Source organism: Carex rostrata, chromosome 22, assembly GCF_964058835.1.
Source record: "Carex rostrata chromosome 22, lpCarRost1.2, whole genome shotgun sequence".
NCBI classification, from domain to species: domain Eukaryota; kingdom Viridiplantae; phylum Streptophyta; class Magnoliopsida; order Poales; family Cyperaceae; genus Carex; species Carex rostrata.
This window is the reverse complement of record NC_135939.1, coordinates 4291736-4308876: the sequence shown is the minus strand read 5'-3', so window position 1 is coordinate 4308876 and position 17141 is coordinate 4291736. Positions and strand designations below refer to the sequence as shown.

Sequence of the window (17141 nt, the reverse complement as noted above, 5' to 3'; positions counted from 1 at the left end):
AATTGCTTGGTTTTCAGAAATGAATAGAATTTGTAATCAAACGTTCTGTTGCTATGGCTTATTTAAATCTAGCGTTGTGCTTGTTAGTAATAAACTAATGATAGTTAAAAAAAAAATGATGCCTGAGGATTCTTTATGTGTTTTTTTTTTTTTTTGTATAATTTTTTGTCATGAAAGATTGCAGCGTACCAATATAAAGAATTCAAACATCTTATGATGAATTTCGACTTATTCGAATTACTATTTTGGACACGCCGCATACACATGAGATTTGTGTAAAAGTTAAATCTTTTTTTATTTTTTGAAATAGTGAAAATCAACCATTTTGATTAAAAATAGTTGTCCATTATAATATCACAATCCGGTATGAAGGAATAAACTAAAACAATAATCTTAAAACCTGTTAACTAGCTATGAACCAACAGTAAACAGAATAAGTATACATAAGATATAAAAGACACCAACACAAACAATCATTCATCATTACAACCAATTAAACAAATAACTGTCTCGTCGAGCGGAAATACCTATTTTTTTACGCACTTCTACCAGCACATAAATAACCTTGCAATCAACATAAAATATGTGATCCGAAAAATGTAGTGAGAACAGGACGTATACAGGGGTGAGTAATGAGCGAGCATGAGCGAGTTAGGGTATGCTCGTGCTCGCTCATTTAATAATGAGCGAGTTGTTAAATGAGCGAGTTCAAGCGAGCGAATAAATGAGCGAGTCAGAAATGAGCGAGTTTTAAATGAGCGAGTTATGAGCGGCTCATGAGTTATGAGTACTAAAATTTAATAAATTGTCATAATTCAATTAAATAGAATAATGACAAAAAAATCAATGGTATTACAAAAATAGAATAATAACAACATAAACTAACAATAGCATCAACAAACAACAATCAACAAAAACTAAAGCAGCACTAATAAAAATCCAACATAAATCCAAAAACATAAACTAACAACAACACACTGTTTTGAGGCGTCTGTTTAAAAAAATAAATAAATGTATAAACTATGAATATTTGGGTTGAATGTGGCGGTGGGATTAGATGTGGCAAATTTTAAATGAGTGAGTTATGAGCGAGTTGGGGCATGCTCATGCTCGCTCATTTAATAAATGAGCGAGTTGTTAATGAGCGAGTTTAAGTGAGCGGATAAATGAACGAGTTCAAGTGAACATTTAGTGAGCGAGTTATGAGCGGCTCACGAGTTATGAGCAATTTACTCACCCCTAGTATACACTACATTACATTTATTTATTGAAGGTTGCATTGAAATTTGTTATGTTTATATGATCAAACCTCACTGGTTTGTACTTTTGTAGGCAACTCAACTTAGAATTCAGTTAAGTTTTAGATTGGGACCGTTTTATTCGCTTCCATGATAATTCATTTGAAGTAGAGCGCATACATCCGAACAACGAATCTGAATCGCGAAACGATCTCGAGCGACAAATTTGAATCGAACAATCTTGATCCAAAATCCAAAAGTTAGGTTACTTTAGGGGATCCTGACCCACTCAACTTTGGGCCACACTTGGGCATCAACAGTTCAACACCAGTGACTTGATAAATATTTGTAGTTAGTCCCATAGACATCGAAATTGAAAATATTTGTTTTAAAAAGGAGATGAACATATCTCAAACCTTTACTCAAAAAAAAAAGGAGATGAACATATGTAATATCCGATTGAACAATGTATGTTGTGTCTTCAAGTACAGCGAAAGAGATTTCGATAGCTAGGATCTCTTCCAGTTCTTAATTATTTTTCCTATATTTAGATCGTCTTACAAATTTCAACTTTATATATTTAATATTACTTTTTGTTTCTTAAATATGATTTTGCCTAGAGCCGTTAATAAGAAAAAATGATTTTTTAGTGCCTAAGTATATTTTTTTGGTGCTTAAATATTGTTAATTTATATAATCTACATTGATAATATAATTAACAAAAATGATAATAACTGCCCATCAAAACTATAAAGGCACAACCAAAAAAAAAATCATTTCTGAACAGCCTACAGATTAACCGTTGGATCCCGCAAGATAGATCGGGCAGCTTTACGGAGGGAACGGAACTGCTAACTGAAAAAATAAAAATGGCTTCTTAGCCTACAGGAATCGTGGCCAAAAAAACAAAAAGATGTTTTAGATTTGGTATTAACATTATCTTTGTACGATTTTTGCAAATTAAAAATTTCTGACCAACTTTTCTGAGGTTTTCACTTTCATTTCCTCTTTACCGATATCAGAGGCAAGGAGTAGCTGCTCTACTGAAAAGCAGGATTCTATGTATTCCAAAAATAAAAACAAATGCACAACGCACAAATCTCATGCCCACGCAATGATGGCAGTCTGGCCAGGGGCAGACCCAGGATTTTCGTCACGGGATAAAATAATATCGAATTGGATTTAAATAGCTAATCGGGTTTAAATCCATTAACTAATTAGGTATTCGATAAAAAATATTACTTTAAATTGTACTTTCTAATACTCCGACTTGTAATTTCTGATTCTCTAATCTATAATTCTAATTATCAATCATAATTCAAGAAATTTATTTTAATTTTAACTCTAAATTTATTTTTTGATGGGGGCAAAGTTGATCGGAACACTGTAGATCCTCCCCTGAGTCTGGCGTGTGTGCCAGCGCTCCGGTCCATGTATTGTAGTGCCTGATATGTTTATATTTTACAGTAAAATAAACATTATTTCAAGGAAGGCTGACACACTACGCATGATTGAAGAGGTGTGCCTTCAGATCAGTCAGTGGGTCAGAAACATTGGAGGGGCGTGGCATGATTAGCAGGGAGGGTGTTATTAGGAATTAGGAAGTAGGGGTACTAACTATGTACTAAGTTTGAGCTGTTGTCAGCTACTGGTATTTCTAAACATGTAATTAGGATACCAGGGTGAGGAGGTGTAGAGTATTGTACAGAATTGTTAGTTAAGCGCAAGCTCGCTAATATCTAATACCTCTTTTACTTTTCTTGCACATTCAACTAATATCTATATATCACCAATTAATTATTATGCGATTATGTTAGATGTTACAACATAGATATAAGCTCTATATATAATGAATAATATTAATTTGGTTTATCACATATTTGGACGAGGTTCGATATATAAATGAGACTGAGTTTGAGCAATTAAAGGATGGAGGGGCAAAGCTTCAGATGGAATATTATATCTATGAGGTACGTCTTATCTTTAATCATGAATTTGTATAAAATCAAGACACTAACTATAATTCTTGACAATGTAAATTTAAAGCTGAATATTGCAAGACTATGTATTTGTGTATTAAATATAAATAAATACCGAGCTTGACACTAAGTATAAAGACCTCACAATGTAAGTTTAAAATCATTCACAATTAATGCAGCTAATTAATTTAAGTACTTTTAATTATATGATGTTAGATAGAAACATATATATGTACACAATGATACTAACTATAAACAGTTATGTATTTTAAAATGATGGATAATATATGCAACTTTAAACATTTATATATTACTTTTAAATATAAATATGATAGGCTTGAATTATCTAGTAAAAATTTAAATGACTTGGGTATTAATTGCAAGCAAAAGACCAAAAATCTTGTTTAACTTGGGATTTTCAGTAAGATTCAGGTTATTGTTGAAGTTGAAGAATTAAAGGGAAAAAACGAAAACTGCACATCCCACTTACGAGAAATTCAAGGGTAATGCGTTGCAACGGAATATATTATAAGATAACAAAAAATAAATTCTCATACAAAATGACAAATTTTCATAAAATAATCAATAAAAAATATTTATTTAAAAATATTCATGGATATTAAAAAAAAGATAATGAAAAGCAAGTTTGACAATTGGTACATTTTTTTTCAATTTTTTGCAAAGCAAGTACCGCAGTACCTTTATTAAAAGTAAAATGATAAACTTTACATCATTCTATAAATTTATTAATACTAAATTTTATTTTTTAAACCTGCATCTTTATTGAAATGATAAACAATATTTTTTTTAAAAGTTTATCTAAAACTTAGGGAAATTTTTTTTTTTATGCCACTTCAAAATATAAAATTTAGGAATTTGCCACTCCAAAATCTTAAATTAGCTAATTGCCGCTCCAAAATCATTATATTTAGCAAATTGTCATAATTATACATATAATTCAGATATTTGATTAAAATTTTTCTGAAAATTCAACAAATTTCAATAGTGACCAAAATACCCCCGCTGAAGATGGAATTGCCCATTATTTGTCAATAAGAAAAAAGTCAAACGGGTCGGGTTTATGCTTACGATAAACAACATAGGAAGATATATGCATATTTTTTAGGGGAAATTAGTTCTATGCCACTTTAAAATGGTGAATTTAGAAAAATGCCACCTTAAAATTTATTTTTTGCTAAATGCCACTCCAAATCACATTTATTAAGAAAATTGCCACAAATACCATATTATTATACATTTGTAATTAAAAATAAACATAATATATTGAGTATTTTCATATATTTCAAAAATACCCTCAGTCCCTAACCCTTTCCTTTCCTTTCTTTAATGGGTCCGATCAGAAATTCATCTCCTCTCTTCGTCTCCCAGTCGAAGCCACCCAATTTTTTTTTTTTGAAGAAATACCCGTAGGTTTTGCATTAAAGAAAACAATGTCTACTGCTTTGTTTACATTTCCTACTTGCGGTGAAAATTAAAAGTGAAATTTACAAATTGCGGTGAAAATTAAAAGTGAAATTTAAAAATTGCGGTAAAGTTAAAAACATAAAAGACTTGTAACTTCTAACCCTTCATTTAAATTCCTATTTAAAAGCCTGTGAGTCCCGCCCCTTTTCTATTTTGCAAATAGTGACTAGCTTAGGGGTCCAAGTGTAACTCTCCTTCAAGCCTCTGACAACTAGCTTCCTCCTTACCAGTATATGCGAAAATGGTTGAAAAACACTGGTACGATGCTGATTTTCTGCTCGTCTCCCTTCACTCTTATCCTAATAACCAAAAAACTACTCTAAAATAAAGCCCAATCTCAGAATGAAAATGGAGCGCAGCTATCAGAAGTTTTGTTGGGAAGGAGACAGATAAAGAAAGAAATTTTGAAGATCAAGACTATTTCGGTCAATTCACTTATACTGTAAATTGTTTATTTAAAATTATACATTAATATGGTATTTGTGACAATTTTCTTAAAAAATGTAATTTGGAGTGACATTTAGCAAAAGAAAAATTTTGAGATGATATTTTTCTAAATTCACCCTTTTAGAGCGGCATGAAACTAATTTCTCCTATTTTTTAACATCAATTTGCAGTATAACTGGAACGTGCCCGAAATACAAGATGGTATAGAAAAAGAAACAAATTAAAGGCCAGCGGAGCTTTCCCTTGTCAGTTCGACTCCAGGCTATAGATCGGAGAGAGTGACTTAACTCAGAGGCTACCTCGCCTCACTTCACTCTAAGCAACACAGAGAGGGGAGAGAGATGAGTGTGTCGATTACAGTGATGAGCCTCAACCTACACGAAGGGGATCAAGCGAGAGATAGCCCCAACGGCTGGGATCGACTCAAGGAGATCTGCATGATCAGTGTCATCACAAATTATTCTCCTACAATACTCTGCACTCAACGAGGTCACTCCCTTGTCTTTTGTTTCCTTAATTTTGCATTTGATTTTGTTGAGGATTATTGTTGATTTTATTGCAGGGTTGAAGTGGCAACTTGACTACCTCCAGCAGTGTTTGCCTAGTATAACTCTCTTCTCTTTGCCCTCCTTTATTTCTGTTCGTTTTTAGTACTAGCATTTGAGCATTGGAATTTGAATTCGCGTCAACAGGAGAAGATGGCTCGACGGAGAAGGATTTAAGAGGAGACTGGAGAGACCAGTTGGATTTAAGGGTTTCAATTGAAAGGTAATTTTGAAAATACTAAAATATGTTTTATTATACACTACTTTTCAGCAAATTTTAATTAAATATCTGAATTATATGTATAATTGTGACAATTTGCTAAATATAATAATTTTGGAGTGGCAATTAGCTAATTTAAGGTTTTGGGTTGGCAAATTACTAAATTCCATATTTTGAAGTGGCATAAAAAAAAATTTCCCAAAACTTAGCTGTCAACCATCTTTCGTGAAATAAACTTAACTAAATTTGCCACTGTCAAGTATCAAAATACTAAATATTAACATGCTATATTTTATTATTATTGTTGTTGTCGTGCAAAACTACGTCTATTGTACCAAAAAGGCTAAATATTAACGGGCTTTATTTTTATTATTGTGCGGAACATTAACTTATATTGTCCAGCATCTTTGTGCTTATTGTGTCGTGTTTATTAGTATACAAATAAAATAGAATAGAATAACACAAACTAAAAGACTCAAAAATTGATTTTAATTGATTTTCATTGTTATCTGTATAGATCTGTATGGAAACAAAATTGATAATATTTTTAGATTTCTCATGGCAGTAGTTATAGAAATATAAAAGAGAAATAAGGAATAAAATAAAGAAGGAAACGTAATTATATCGCTAAATTTGAGAGGGAGAAATTAATAAGGATTGAATGAAATAAGGAAACATATTATATCGCTAAATTTCAGATTTTATTTAATTTTAATTGTAATGCATTGTGTGGCGAGTATGTTTTTAGTTAAATTTAGATTTCTACACATTATTCAGATGCATTTAATTAAAAAAAGATAGATTATGTAATTAGAGGGCGAGATTAAATATGAAATTTCATCTTTCAATCGTAGCCGTTGACGAATCAAACACCCAATATACTTAATAATGGAATGGAGATTATGAATTTTAGAAGAGTTGGAAAAGTTTTCAAGGGTATACATGAAATAGGTAAAGGGTTTCACAACTTAGCTGGCATCCGCCATCGTTTGTGCAGACAAAACCCTCGTCCCTCCCAAATTCGTATCACCCCAGGTACCTGAGGTGCAAGTGGAAGTGGTGAATTTGGACCGTTTATTTCACTTGGCACGAATCTCAAAGTAGACTCCCTACAACCTCAACATACAATCTGGGCCGTCCATTTTTTTCAATAGCACCTCCGGTGCCTTGGGGGACACGGACTCGTCCCTCCCTCCCCTCTTTTATGTACCTCGCTTGAATCCTAAATTTAGACCTGACTTTCCGAACTCGACATCGAAGCCCTCGACAATTCGCAAATAAAACAAATGGGTGTCAAGAAGCGACCTTCCTCTTCAATGGAAGAAACACCCAACGGCCCGACAGAGAAGGCAACTGATTCCACCACTTCCTATAGCAAAATATCTGAAAAGCTCAAACAAATGGAGAAGCGCAAGGCCAGAAAGACTCTCGGCAAGGAAAAGCACCGCCTTGCCTCAGAAGGCAAGCAACAAGCGGATTCAAAATCAGAATCTACAACAGCAGGACAAAAAGCAGAATCGAAATCAAAAGCAGCGGGTACAAGCGTGGCTAGCACCTCTCTGGCACAGCCAGGATTGCATTTGGAGTTGTTCAGCGGCCTCTCCTCACAAGAGAGCTCTGTAAGAGAGGAGGCAGTTGAACAATTGGTCAGAGAGTTAAGGGATGTACAGAGGAGTTACGAGGAGAGCAATGGGAATAATGAAGAGGCAGGGAACTTGGTCGATCTGGAGGCAAAAGCTGATGGAATGGAGAATTGTGCGCCTTCTTTGAGATATGCCATTAGGAGATTTATTCGCGGTGTATCCTCCTCCAGGGAGGTGATAAAAATATATGCTTAATTATTTTGTTCGGTTTGTACATATTAGTATCCTACTTATTTAGTCAAGGAAGATTTTACTACCTTAATTAGCCAGAAAAGAGGAAAATAATAAATTTCTATTATCCGAAAACCAAGAGTCAGAATGCATATTGAATAATCAGTAAATATATCTGGCAAGATAAAGACAAAAGGAGGATAAATACACAAAGTGCAGTTCTATCGTAACTTTTGAACAAAACAATGCTACTAACACTCAATACTGTTACCATGCTTGACACTTTAAATGCATACTAAATCAAATGAGTCTTAAACACTCTTTGGGATATTCTTTTGAAAAACGACAACTTACAAGAAGAAATTTAACTGAATGGATTTATTATGCTTAAAGAAATAATTTCTAGGCAAGACATGCTCTTTAAATTTTCAAGAGCCACCCTAGATGGCATTCACTGCACTGCAGGAGGGCCGAGAAATGCTTCTCAGTTCTCCCTAAGGGAGAGACAGACACTGTTTTTAATCGCGGCAGCTGAGAACTAGGAGAGAGGGTAGGAAACCCTATTGCTAGGTCAGGTGGAAGGAATTGATTCCGACCTCAAATTAGTCAATCTTAATCATTTGTGGATCAGAACTTGCATCTGTGGCCAAAATCTAATCTGATTTTAAAAATTCAATCACAGCGATTGATGGATAAGGATACAACACTCTTAGTATATATTATGTTAGTACAAATTTGCAAAAAATAGATGAACAACTGGTTTAAATCTTCAGCGTGGTTGTTAGTTCATGGCATCGCTGTTATTTGCTTATATTTTTGTACTATTGATTAATTTTTATTTTGTAAATTTTTTTTTTTTGCAGTTTGCAAGGCAAGGTTTTGCACTGGCTTTAGCGACTGTAGTTGGTGATATTCATGCAATAAAATTGGACTCTCTGATGAAGCTCATTGTAGAAGAGCTTGAAATTTCATCGGGCATGAAGGGTCAGGTATCGGCAACTGAAACCTGTACCAAGTTTGTATTTTGTACCAATCTAGCAGTTTTTTATTCTTTTGTTCATTGATACCCCTTTTTCGGTCTTGTAAAGTGGTTGATGGAGGCATGTTTATTGATGGGAACTGGATATTAATAGCTGCTTTTGTCACCGTACCTGTAACACGCAAAATGTTGGTGTCAGTTGTGATACCAATGAGCTAGTTCTTCAGGATTAAAACATATTCCACTAGAAACTGCAACCCGTTAAAATAGTTAAAACAAAAATTGTTTTCTTGAATCCACCAACAGAGTCAAAACAAAAATTGTTAACTTACCAAATGCCCTGCCATTTTAACAAATGGTGGAAAAAATTCTACTATTGTAGTATTTCAATGGAGCCAGAAGAAAATTATCAACTAATTGAAACTGCAGGGGTAGATTTTTTTCCAGGCATGTGAAAATTATGTTTGCAATATTTGATAGGTTGAGATTTTTGGCAAAAAAATTTCTAAAGCTGTGACAAAACTTGTACTACGATAATCTGAGCTCATTGTTAACTTCAACAGAGATCTGTTTTTTCTAACGTTTCCTTGGGCATTATTTCACAGGAAGCTAAAGACAATCTCTTGGGCAGGCTTTTTGCATATGGATCGCTCGCCAGGTCATCACGAATTTCTGAACAATGGAAGTCAGATAAGAGTTCATCAATTGTGAAGGATTTTGTTGGTACTGTGACTTCACTTGCAGCAAAGAAGCGTTATTTGAGCGAGCCAGCTGTTTTTGTCATTTTGGATTTGGCCAATAAGGTCTGTAGCAGTGTTGTGCATGTTTTGTTTTGTTGGTACTCTCTGTTAAGAATAAAGGATTTCCATACCACTGATTACCTAGAACTAGTAGGTGGTAGTACCAAACACTTTGGTATAGATACTTGCAGGATGACAACCATAATTAAGAAAAGAACAAGAAACAAAGGTAATAGGATGATTACAATCATTGCAATGATGGCAATTAGCACAATTTCCTCTACCTTCCTGGTATTGTACTGATATATATAGTTTCTTTGATTGGTATCTTAATAGAGCAACAAATCTTCCAGAAAATTGCAAAAGACGATAATTTATGTCCCAGCCGATAACAATTTAAATCCAGTAGCTTTTCTCGGCTTTGTATTAGGGTTACATTGAAAATTATTTTGTGATAGTTTGCAGTTCTGATGAGGTATGTTTGGAGCTATTTTTATGTTGCAGTTACCCGAAGAGGCTGTATTGACTGAAGTGGTGAAAGCCCCCGGCTTGAATGACTGGTTTGAAAGAGCTGCTAAAGTTGGGGACCCTGATGCACTTTTACTTGCACTCAAGTTACAGGAGAGGGTAAATGCTGAAAATGATGTGTTTGAAAATTTACTCCCATGTCCTTTCAATGCTGACACGTTCTTCACTTGGGACCATCTATTGTTTCTCTCTCCTTGTTTTAAGGTAAGATTCTGACATGTTGTATTGGGATATAAAAATATATTCTGCAATTTAAAAATCAATAGTACAATTTGGTTTTCTGTAAAAATCCAACTATTTGTGAATTTTTTTTTTTAAAGAAGTGGGTGAAATCCACTGATTTCCATTCAACAAGAAATCATACAAATCATTCGGTTTAGGCACCACCATTATGGTACCACATGCACAGACAAAATAGAAAAGCACCTACATAGGTATTACAGCCCAAAATAGTAACATATACAAGTCTCACCCAAAATACAAACTGACAACTAAATGAAAATACTAAATAGTCATAAAAGTCTCTATAATCATAGAAATAGCAAAGTATGACTTCTTCAAACTTTCTCAACTGTCACTACCGATACTGCTGCCATCAGAAGAACCTGAGCATGAACCATCAGATGAACCAGTTCCGATCCCAAGCATATGGTTGTAACCACTATTGTAAATTTGTAATGGTAGGCAAACCTCCTTGTAGATCCTTTGTCTCCAAAGGTGTCATACAAATTAAATTAGACAAAGCATCATACGATTGGTTAGTACACCAAAATTTAGTTGTTGAGATTATTTGGCTCCTAAACTCTGCACACTGCGCACCTGTCCAAATAATGCAAACCTGATGATTCTTAAAATTTCTTGTGTCTATTGGAAAAGTGCATACTATATCATTCAAAAACCCAAAATAGGAAAGATCTTTGACTCCTATAAAGTTCCAATGTATTGTTTTGTGGAAGCATTTGAGTTTAGTTAGTTTTCAGAATTCCTGTAAGAACAAAAACATTTACTTTTTTATGATGAAAATTCTTACATGTAATCATGAATCTAGATATGACATTTGCTGTAATCTACTGGTATCTTGGGAATATTTGAGGTTTGTTTCAAACATGGAAATTTTTTTATTTCTATGTTGTTTGGAAACATTGAGAAATTTTCATGTAAGTTCAAAAATCCCAAATAACAAAAGACAAATGCTGATTTTAAAGCACTGACTGCCTTTTACTAAAATGTCTTTTGAACAATTAGGAATCAACAATTTGCCTGCCACACTTGCATGGAGTTTGGCCAGTGGTGGTAAACATGCTATTACCAGAGATTCCCACTCCAGAAGAGACAAACCCAACAACCAGAGCCACCAAAAAGCACAAAAAAGGTAAAAAGGGCAACTTATTAGAGGATAGATCTGTCAACCTTTGCAATTTCTGCGACGTTGTAATAGAATCATCACTCCTCTTCTCTTCCCATGACCGAAAGTACCTGGCACTCAACATTCTACTGTTGACCCTGCCTAAATTACCTGCTTCATGCCTACAAGTAATTCTTTCTAGCAAGGTTGTATACTGTTTAATGGATATTTTATCAAACAAGTTGTCATGGCTTTACAAGGCAGGTCGACACTTTTTATCCGAGATGATAAATTTTGTTGGTGAAAATTTGGATAGAATGGTTGCAGCAATAGTGTCCTTGCAAAAGCATAGCGGGGGTAGATTTGATAATATCACGAAAACCCAGACAGTAAGACAGCTTATTGCAAAATTTGATACTCCTGTGAAATGCATGCACTTGGTGGAAGGTTTGGTGTCTTTGTTTGTTGATGAGGGGCCTACTTCTGATGAGCCATCAAACCAGAGCCAGACAACTGATGAGAACTCAGAGGTGGGTTCTTCCGAGGACAAGGACCTTTTAACAAATGGAAATGGGAATGAGTCAGATACGCTAAAGAACTGGGTGGTCGATACCATGTTGGGTGTCGTTAAAAATTTGAAAACCTTGACGGATGAAGAGATTGTTAGGTTTACTGAGGATAAGTTTATGGTCCAAGCTGCGATAATGAAGTTTCTCACAGTTCAGGGTCTATTTACTGCCTCATTAGGTACTATATATTGTTCAACTCATCCCAATGTATTATTTATTACCTATGACTTCCCTCCTTTTTTGCATTTATAGCGGCCAATCAGTTGGTATTGTCGCGTATGATACCGTATACGATGCTTGGTATCTTATGGCTGCAAGATTATTCTTTTGTAGTTGTGTACATGTGAATCTAGATAATGGTTACATGATTGTTGAACTATAAATATAAGGATGTGTGTAGTTGAAATTTAAATGTAGTGTGTACGAAAAAACTTGCATACCCCCATGATCATCATGTTGGACTTTTAATAAATAATAAGGGGCTTAGGGTAACTTTGTCCTCTTTTGGCCAAGAGCATTAGAAGCTTGGATACAGTAACAGTAGAAACATAAAAGGTACAAATAATAGAAAAATACAGTACGAGAACTGCATTGCTACAGAAAATTCCCTGCCCGTCCAATAAAAAAGAATTTGAAGAAAAAGAACACACGTGTAAAACATCATGACTGTTTTGACATGAAACAAGATGAAAAAAATGGCATAATGCACCTTTGAAATTTTATGATATTGAACATATACCGATTATATTTCCTTTGCTCCTAACAGGTACAGAGGTTACTTCTTTTGAGCTGCAAGAGAAATTCAAGTGGCCAAAAGCTGCAATCTCCAACACTTTAAGAGAATCATGCATTGAGCAGCTGCAGGTACTATTGGAGGAGGCGCAAAAGTCGGAGCGGGCCTGTGTGTTGAACGAGATCAAGCCAAATGATATTGCCTCCTACTTCACCAGATTTGTAGAAATGGTGTCCAGCATTCCTTCAGTGTCACTTTACACGGCTTTAGGGAATGAGGATGAATGGGCATTCAAAACGCTCCTGAAAATGGAATTGAAACTGTCTAATGAGGTCATCTCTCTGTCCCCCTTCCCCCGTTCCCTCCTCTCAGACTCTCTCAATTTGCAATGATCTTTTGAGATGCCTGCAGAAAGAGAAGAAACCAAAATTATCATGAATGGGAAAAGAGCCCAGGCCTTATTCACTGTTGATCCACATAAAGCATCCCTAAACATAAGACAGAGGAACCATTAAAAGAAAAATATTATATTTGACTTTAGCTGATCTGTAGTTTCCTTTTTTCATACAGGAAAGAGAAGTGGGCCCCAGAATCGATTCATCTAGAATGCACGCAATGCAGTTTCTTCTAATCCAGCTTCTGCTCCAGATACTTCTCCATCCTGGGGAATTCCACGAGGCGGCAATCAACTTGACTATTTGTTGCAAGAAGGCCTTCTCTGTTCTATCTCAAGAGGAGGAGGAGGAGGATTCCGCACCTCAATTCATGGATGTTCTTGTCAACACATTCCTTCCCCTCCTGTCCCATTCTTCAGGGCCATTAAACTATGCTATTAAACAGGAAAGTGGACGAGGGATGTTTTTTTTTTTTCATTTTTTTTTCATTTTAGCAAATAGTACTGAGCTTTGCCCCACAATTTTCAGATAATACCCAAAATTACTCATCTTAATATTTCATGGTTTGCCACCTGAAAAATCTAACAATTAGAAAGAAAATATGAAAACTGTGGCATTGTATTTTTGTAATCTTGTATTGATCTCACCAGTTTCAGTGCTTGTCTGCTATAATTCAAATGGCTATATCCTATGTTGCATGGATACAGTATCGTATCGGATACGATACGGATGCGGCGATACGGCAATTTTATCTTCTCATTTGTTGGAAGCTATTGGTAAACTTAGTTATTTTTGTGGGCTATTGAATTAGGTATTCCGTTGCTTCTGTGAGGAAGTGAATGATGCGGGGCTTATTCAGATGCTACGAATTGTACAAAAAGAACCGAATCAACGCCGTCTGGCACCGGCTGAAGGCAATAGCGGGGATGAAGATGAAGATGACTTCCATGAAATCGAGGATGATGATGATGATGCTAGGACTGGCACGGCCGGAATTAATGACAAGTCTGAAGGGATAGCAGAGCCTGGTTCTGTAATTGATGGGCATGATGAGGATAGGGAGGATGAGATGGATATTGACACAGCCACCAATGAGGTTAGTTTGAACAAATGGAAGCTAGGAAAAGCCATCAAAAACAAGAAATGCCAAAACCCAACCAACCAGGTGAAATTACAGATGAAAAAAAGGTATGCTACTTTTCTAATCATTTGTCCATACATGTTTTGGTTTGAAACAGGTTGATGAAAATGAGGATTCAGACGGGATGGATGACGATGCGATGTTTAGGATAGATGCATACCTGGCAGCAATGTTCAGTGAGAAGAGGATCTACTCTGCTACTCAATCACAGTTCCTGTCCTTAAAATTCCGTGTCCTCTCCCTCCTCGAGATTTATCTCCACAAGAATCCGGGTAACTCAACCCAACCTATTTTTTCATGATCTCGTGTTTTCTGCTATACAGAGTTCATGTAAAGTGTTTCCTGTTAAGTATCTGGCCATTGTTGAACGGGCTGAGTCAGGTGGGTTAATTTGGTCTGTTTCAGAATCTGCCATTTATTTTCTTGCTGTCTAGTTTGGTGGAATATAGACTGTGACCGGCTTCAATAAGTAGGTGTGTGTGCTGGTGGAACAGGTCCCAAGTGCCGAGTACTAATTTGTTCCTCAGGACCAAAATTTGTGCTGTTTCTATTTTTCTATTCATGTATAATAAATTACAAATGGAAGAGGCAAAACATCATCATACATCTTAGGATGTTTGAGCACTTTTTTTAACTGTTCTTTTTCCTCAACTGAACAGGGAAAACCCAAGTTTTGACCGTCTACTCCTTCCTTTTACAAGCCTATGTCAAGTCACATGCCAACACAGGTGGCAAACAATTTAGACAACGCATAGCTGGCATCATACAAAAGAAAATATTCAAAGCAAAAGAATACCCCAGGTTCCCTGAAAACCAGATTAAAACTCTCAAAACCCTAATTGAGAAAAGTCTTAAATTGGTTTCTCGTTCCCGATTCAAAGATGTCTCCAGCCTGGCTCAAAATGCAACCTTTTGGCTACTTAAAATCACCACCTCCATGAATTGCCCAAACTCCGAACTGGAGAGTGTGGTTGAAGTCTTTCAGAACACATTGGTGGACTATTTAAATAAAAAGAAGTCCCGGCTAAAACTAGGATTTGTGAAAGAGGTGTTTAGGAGGTATCCTTGGATGGGCATACCCCTTTTCGGCGTTCTATTAGAAAAGTGTGGCTTGGCCAATGCTGAGTTTAGGCAGATTGAAACTCTAGATCTTCTGGACTTCGTCATGAAATCACATGAAAAAAACACCTCCAGTTCTTCCAAGCTGGTCAACAAACACCTGAAAGTTATCTGCAGATTGATTGGAGACCTTCTGACAAATTTGCCCCAGCGGCAGTCCAGGAGAGCTGATGTGCAGCGATTTTGTACAAGAGTATTAAATGTAATATCTGGACTAAATCTAAATAAAAAGTTTGTTGAAGCATTGAAGCCTGAAGCTTGTGCGCTTTGTGAAGTTCAACTTGGTGCAGCTTTTCAAAATTTGAAGATGGAGATTAAGTAAAAGAAAAAAGGGCAGGTAGGGTTACTTTATGATGCATTAGTCAATTTTTGGTTATGTTTAATTTTATTCATTAAAGCTGTCTATCTCTAATAAGCTAGATTTTTATAGGTTAAAAAATTGTGTACTGTTCTTTCAGTAGTATTTGCATTTATCTGTAGTAGGGATTTTGTTTTGGGTGCAGTGCAACTTCACTGTTCCCCTTTTTGTTTAATTGATATGAGAGCTTATTGGGTCATGTTATGCCAACATTTTTCTCCAAAATATGAAAATATCTTCGATTTATTTTTCTTCATTTGATCTGAAATTGTTCGCATTATGATTTGTTGAAGCATTACAGTGCGTTAAGCAACTTCTGAGAGAAATGGGCTATATGGTGAGTTGTGATGTGGCATAATTGTTGAATAAAAAATTATTATGCACTTTACAGAAAAATAAAAATCATAATGCATTTTACACTAATAATGAAGAAGTTGCATATTGGTTCGGTCATTTTATTGAACAAGTACCCAACAACGCGTGAAGATTAAAAATTATATTTTGATCGATTCAATTTCAATCTACACATTTCATTTTATTTCATTGGTAGTATTACATTATTGTAAATTTTCAATGTATGAAAATTAATGCCATCACTTCCTCTTTTTTGGATATTTATTTTTAGTTTCTTAGGTCTGAAACTTTTATTCATTTTCAATAAAAAAAAATTGAAATAACATGCACTGAATTAATAAAGTTACAGTCTAATACAATTATTATGATGCATCTACAGTTCACATATATAACAAAGATAATAAATTTCAAAGCTTTGCATTAAAAAAAAAGGCAAAGAAGCCAATCAATTTGGCTCATGAACATAATTCAACAATTGCCAATATAAAAACTTTGTAAGACAAATTCCTTCGATCAGCTATTTACTTTGAAGATTTTTGTGGGTTTTGATAGTGTTATAAGAAATATAATTCACCAGATTGCTAAACAAAAAATAAAACCCTTCCTCGCTTAGCACAAAGTTTCCAAAATATATAATATTAAGTCTTGGACATTTTTGCTTAGAGGGCAAGATATTACAAGTTATAATAATAAAACCCTTCCTCGCTTAGCACAAAGTTCCCAAATATATATAAATATCAAGTCTTGGACACTTTTGCCTAGAGGGCCAGATATTGCAAGTTATAATAATAAAACCCTTCCTCGGTTAGCACAAAGTTTCCAGAATATATAATATCAAGTCCTAGACATTTTTGCAACATCTATAAAATAACCAGCAGGGCTGCTAATTGAACAAGTTTGTCCATAAACAAACAGGGAATTGATTCATACAAAAACTGTTTGTATTTTCAGCCAACATACTTATAATTTGTTAACTCTATAACTCTATCAATATGCACAGAAGCGGGTCTAAATGCAAATTAAGAGACGCTCAGTCACTCTTATGATTTTAAAATATATATATATATAGAGACAGAGGTGGGCTACGGTGAGTTGCGAAGTAAAATGCGTTTCTACTTCACGCTGTATTTTTATTTTGAAAGTCCAAACGAC

The 17141-nt window shown here is 35.0% G+C and overlaps 1 protein-coding gene across 1 annotated transcript; it reads left to right on the top strand.

Annotated features, from left to right (window-relative positions):
- The first annotated feature begins 7101 nt into the window (after positions 1-7101).
- On the top strand, positions 7102-15881 carry LOC144573743 (uncharacterized). Its single transcript, XM_078323492.1, has 10 exons — positions 7102-7731; positions 8592-8717; positions 9313-9510; positions 9952-10179; positions 11221-12067; positions 12656-12954; positions 13193-13540; positions 13829-14113; positions 14256-14430; positions 14818-15881. The coding sequence occupies exons 1-10, from the start codon at positions 7201-7203 to the stop codon at positions 15597-15599; spliced, it is 3819 nt and encodes a 1272-aa protein (XP_078179618.1). The 5' UTR covers positions 7102-7200; the 3' UTR covers positions 15600-15881.
- Positions 15882-17141: the final 1260 nt, after the last annotated feature.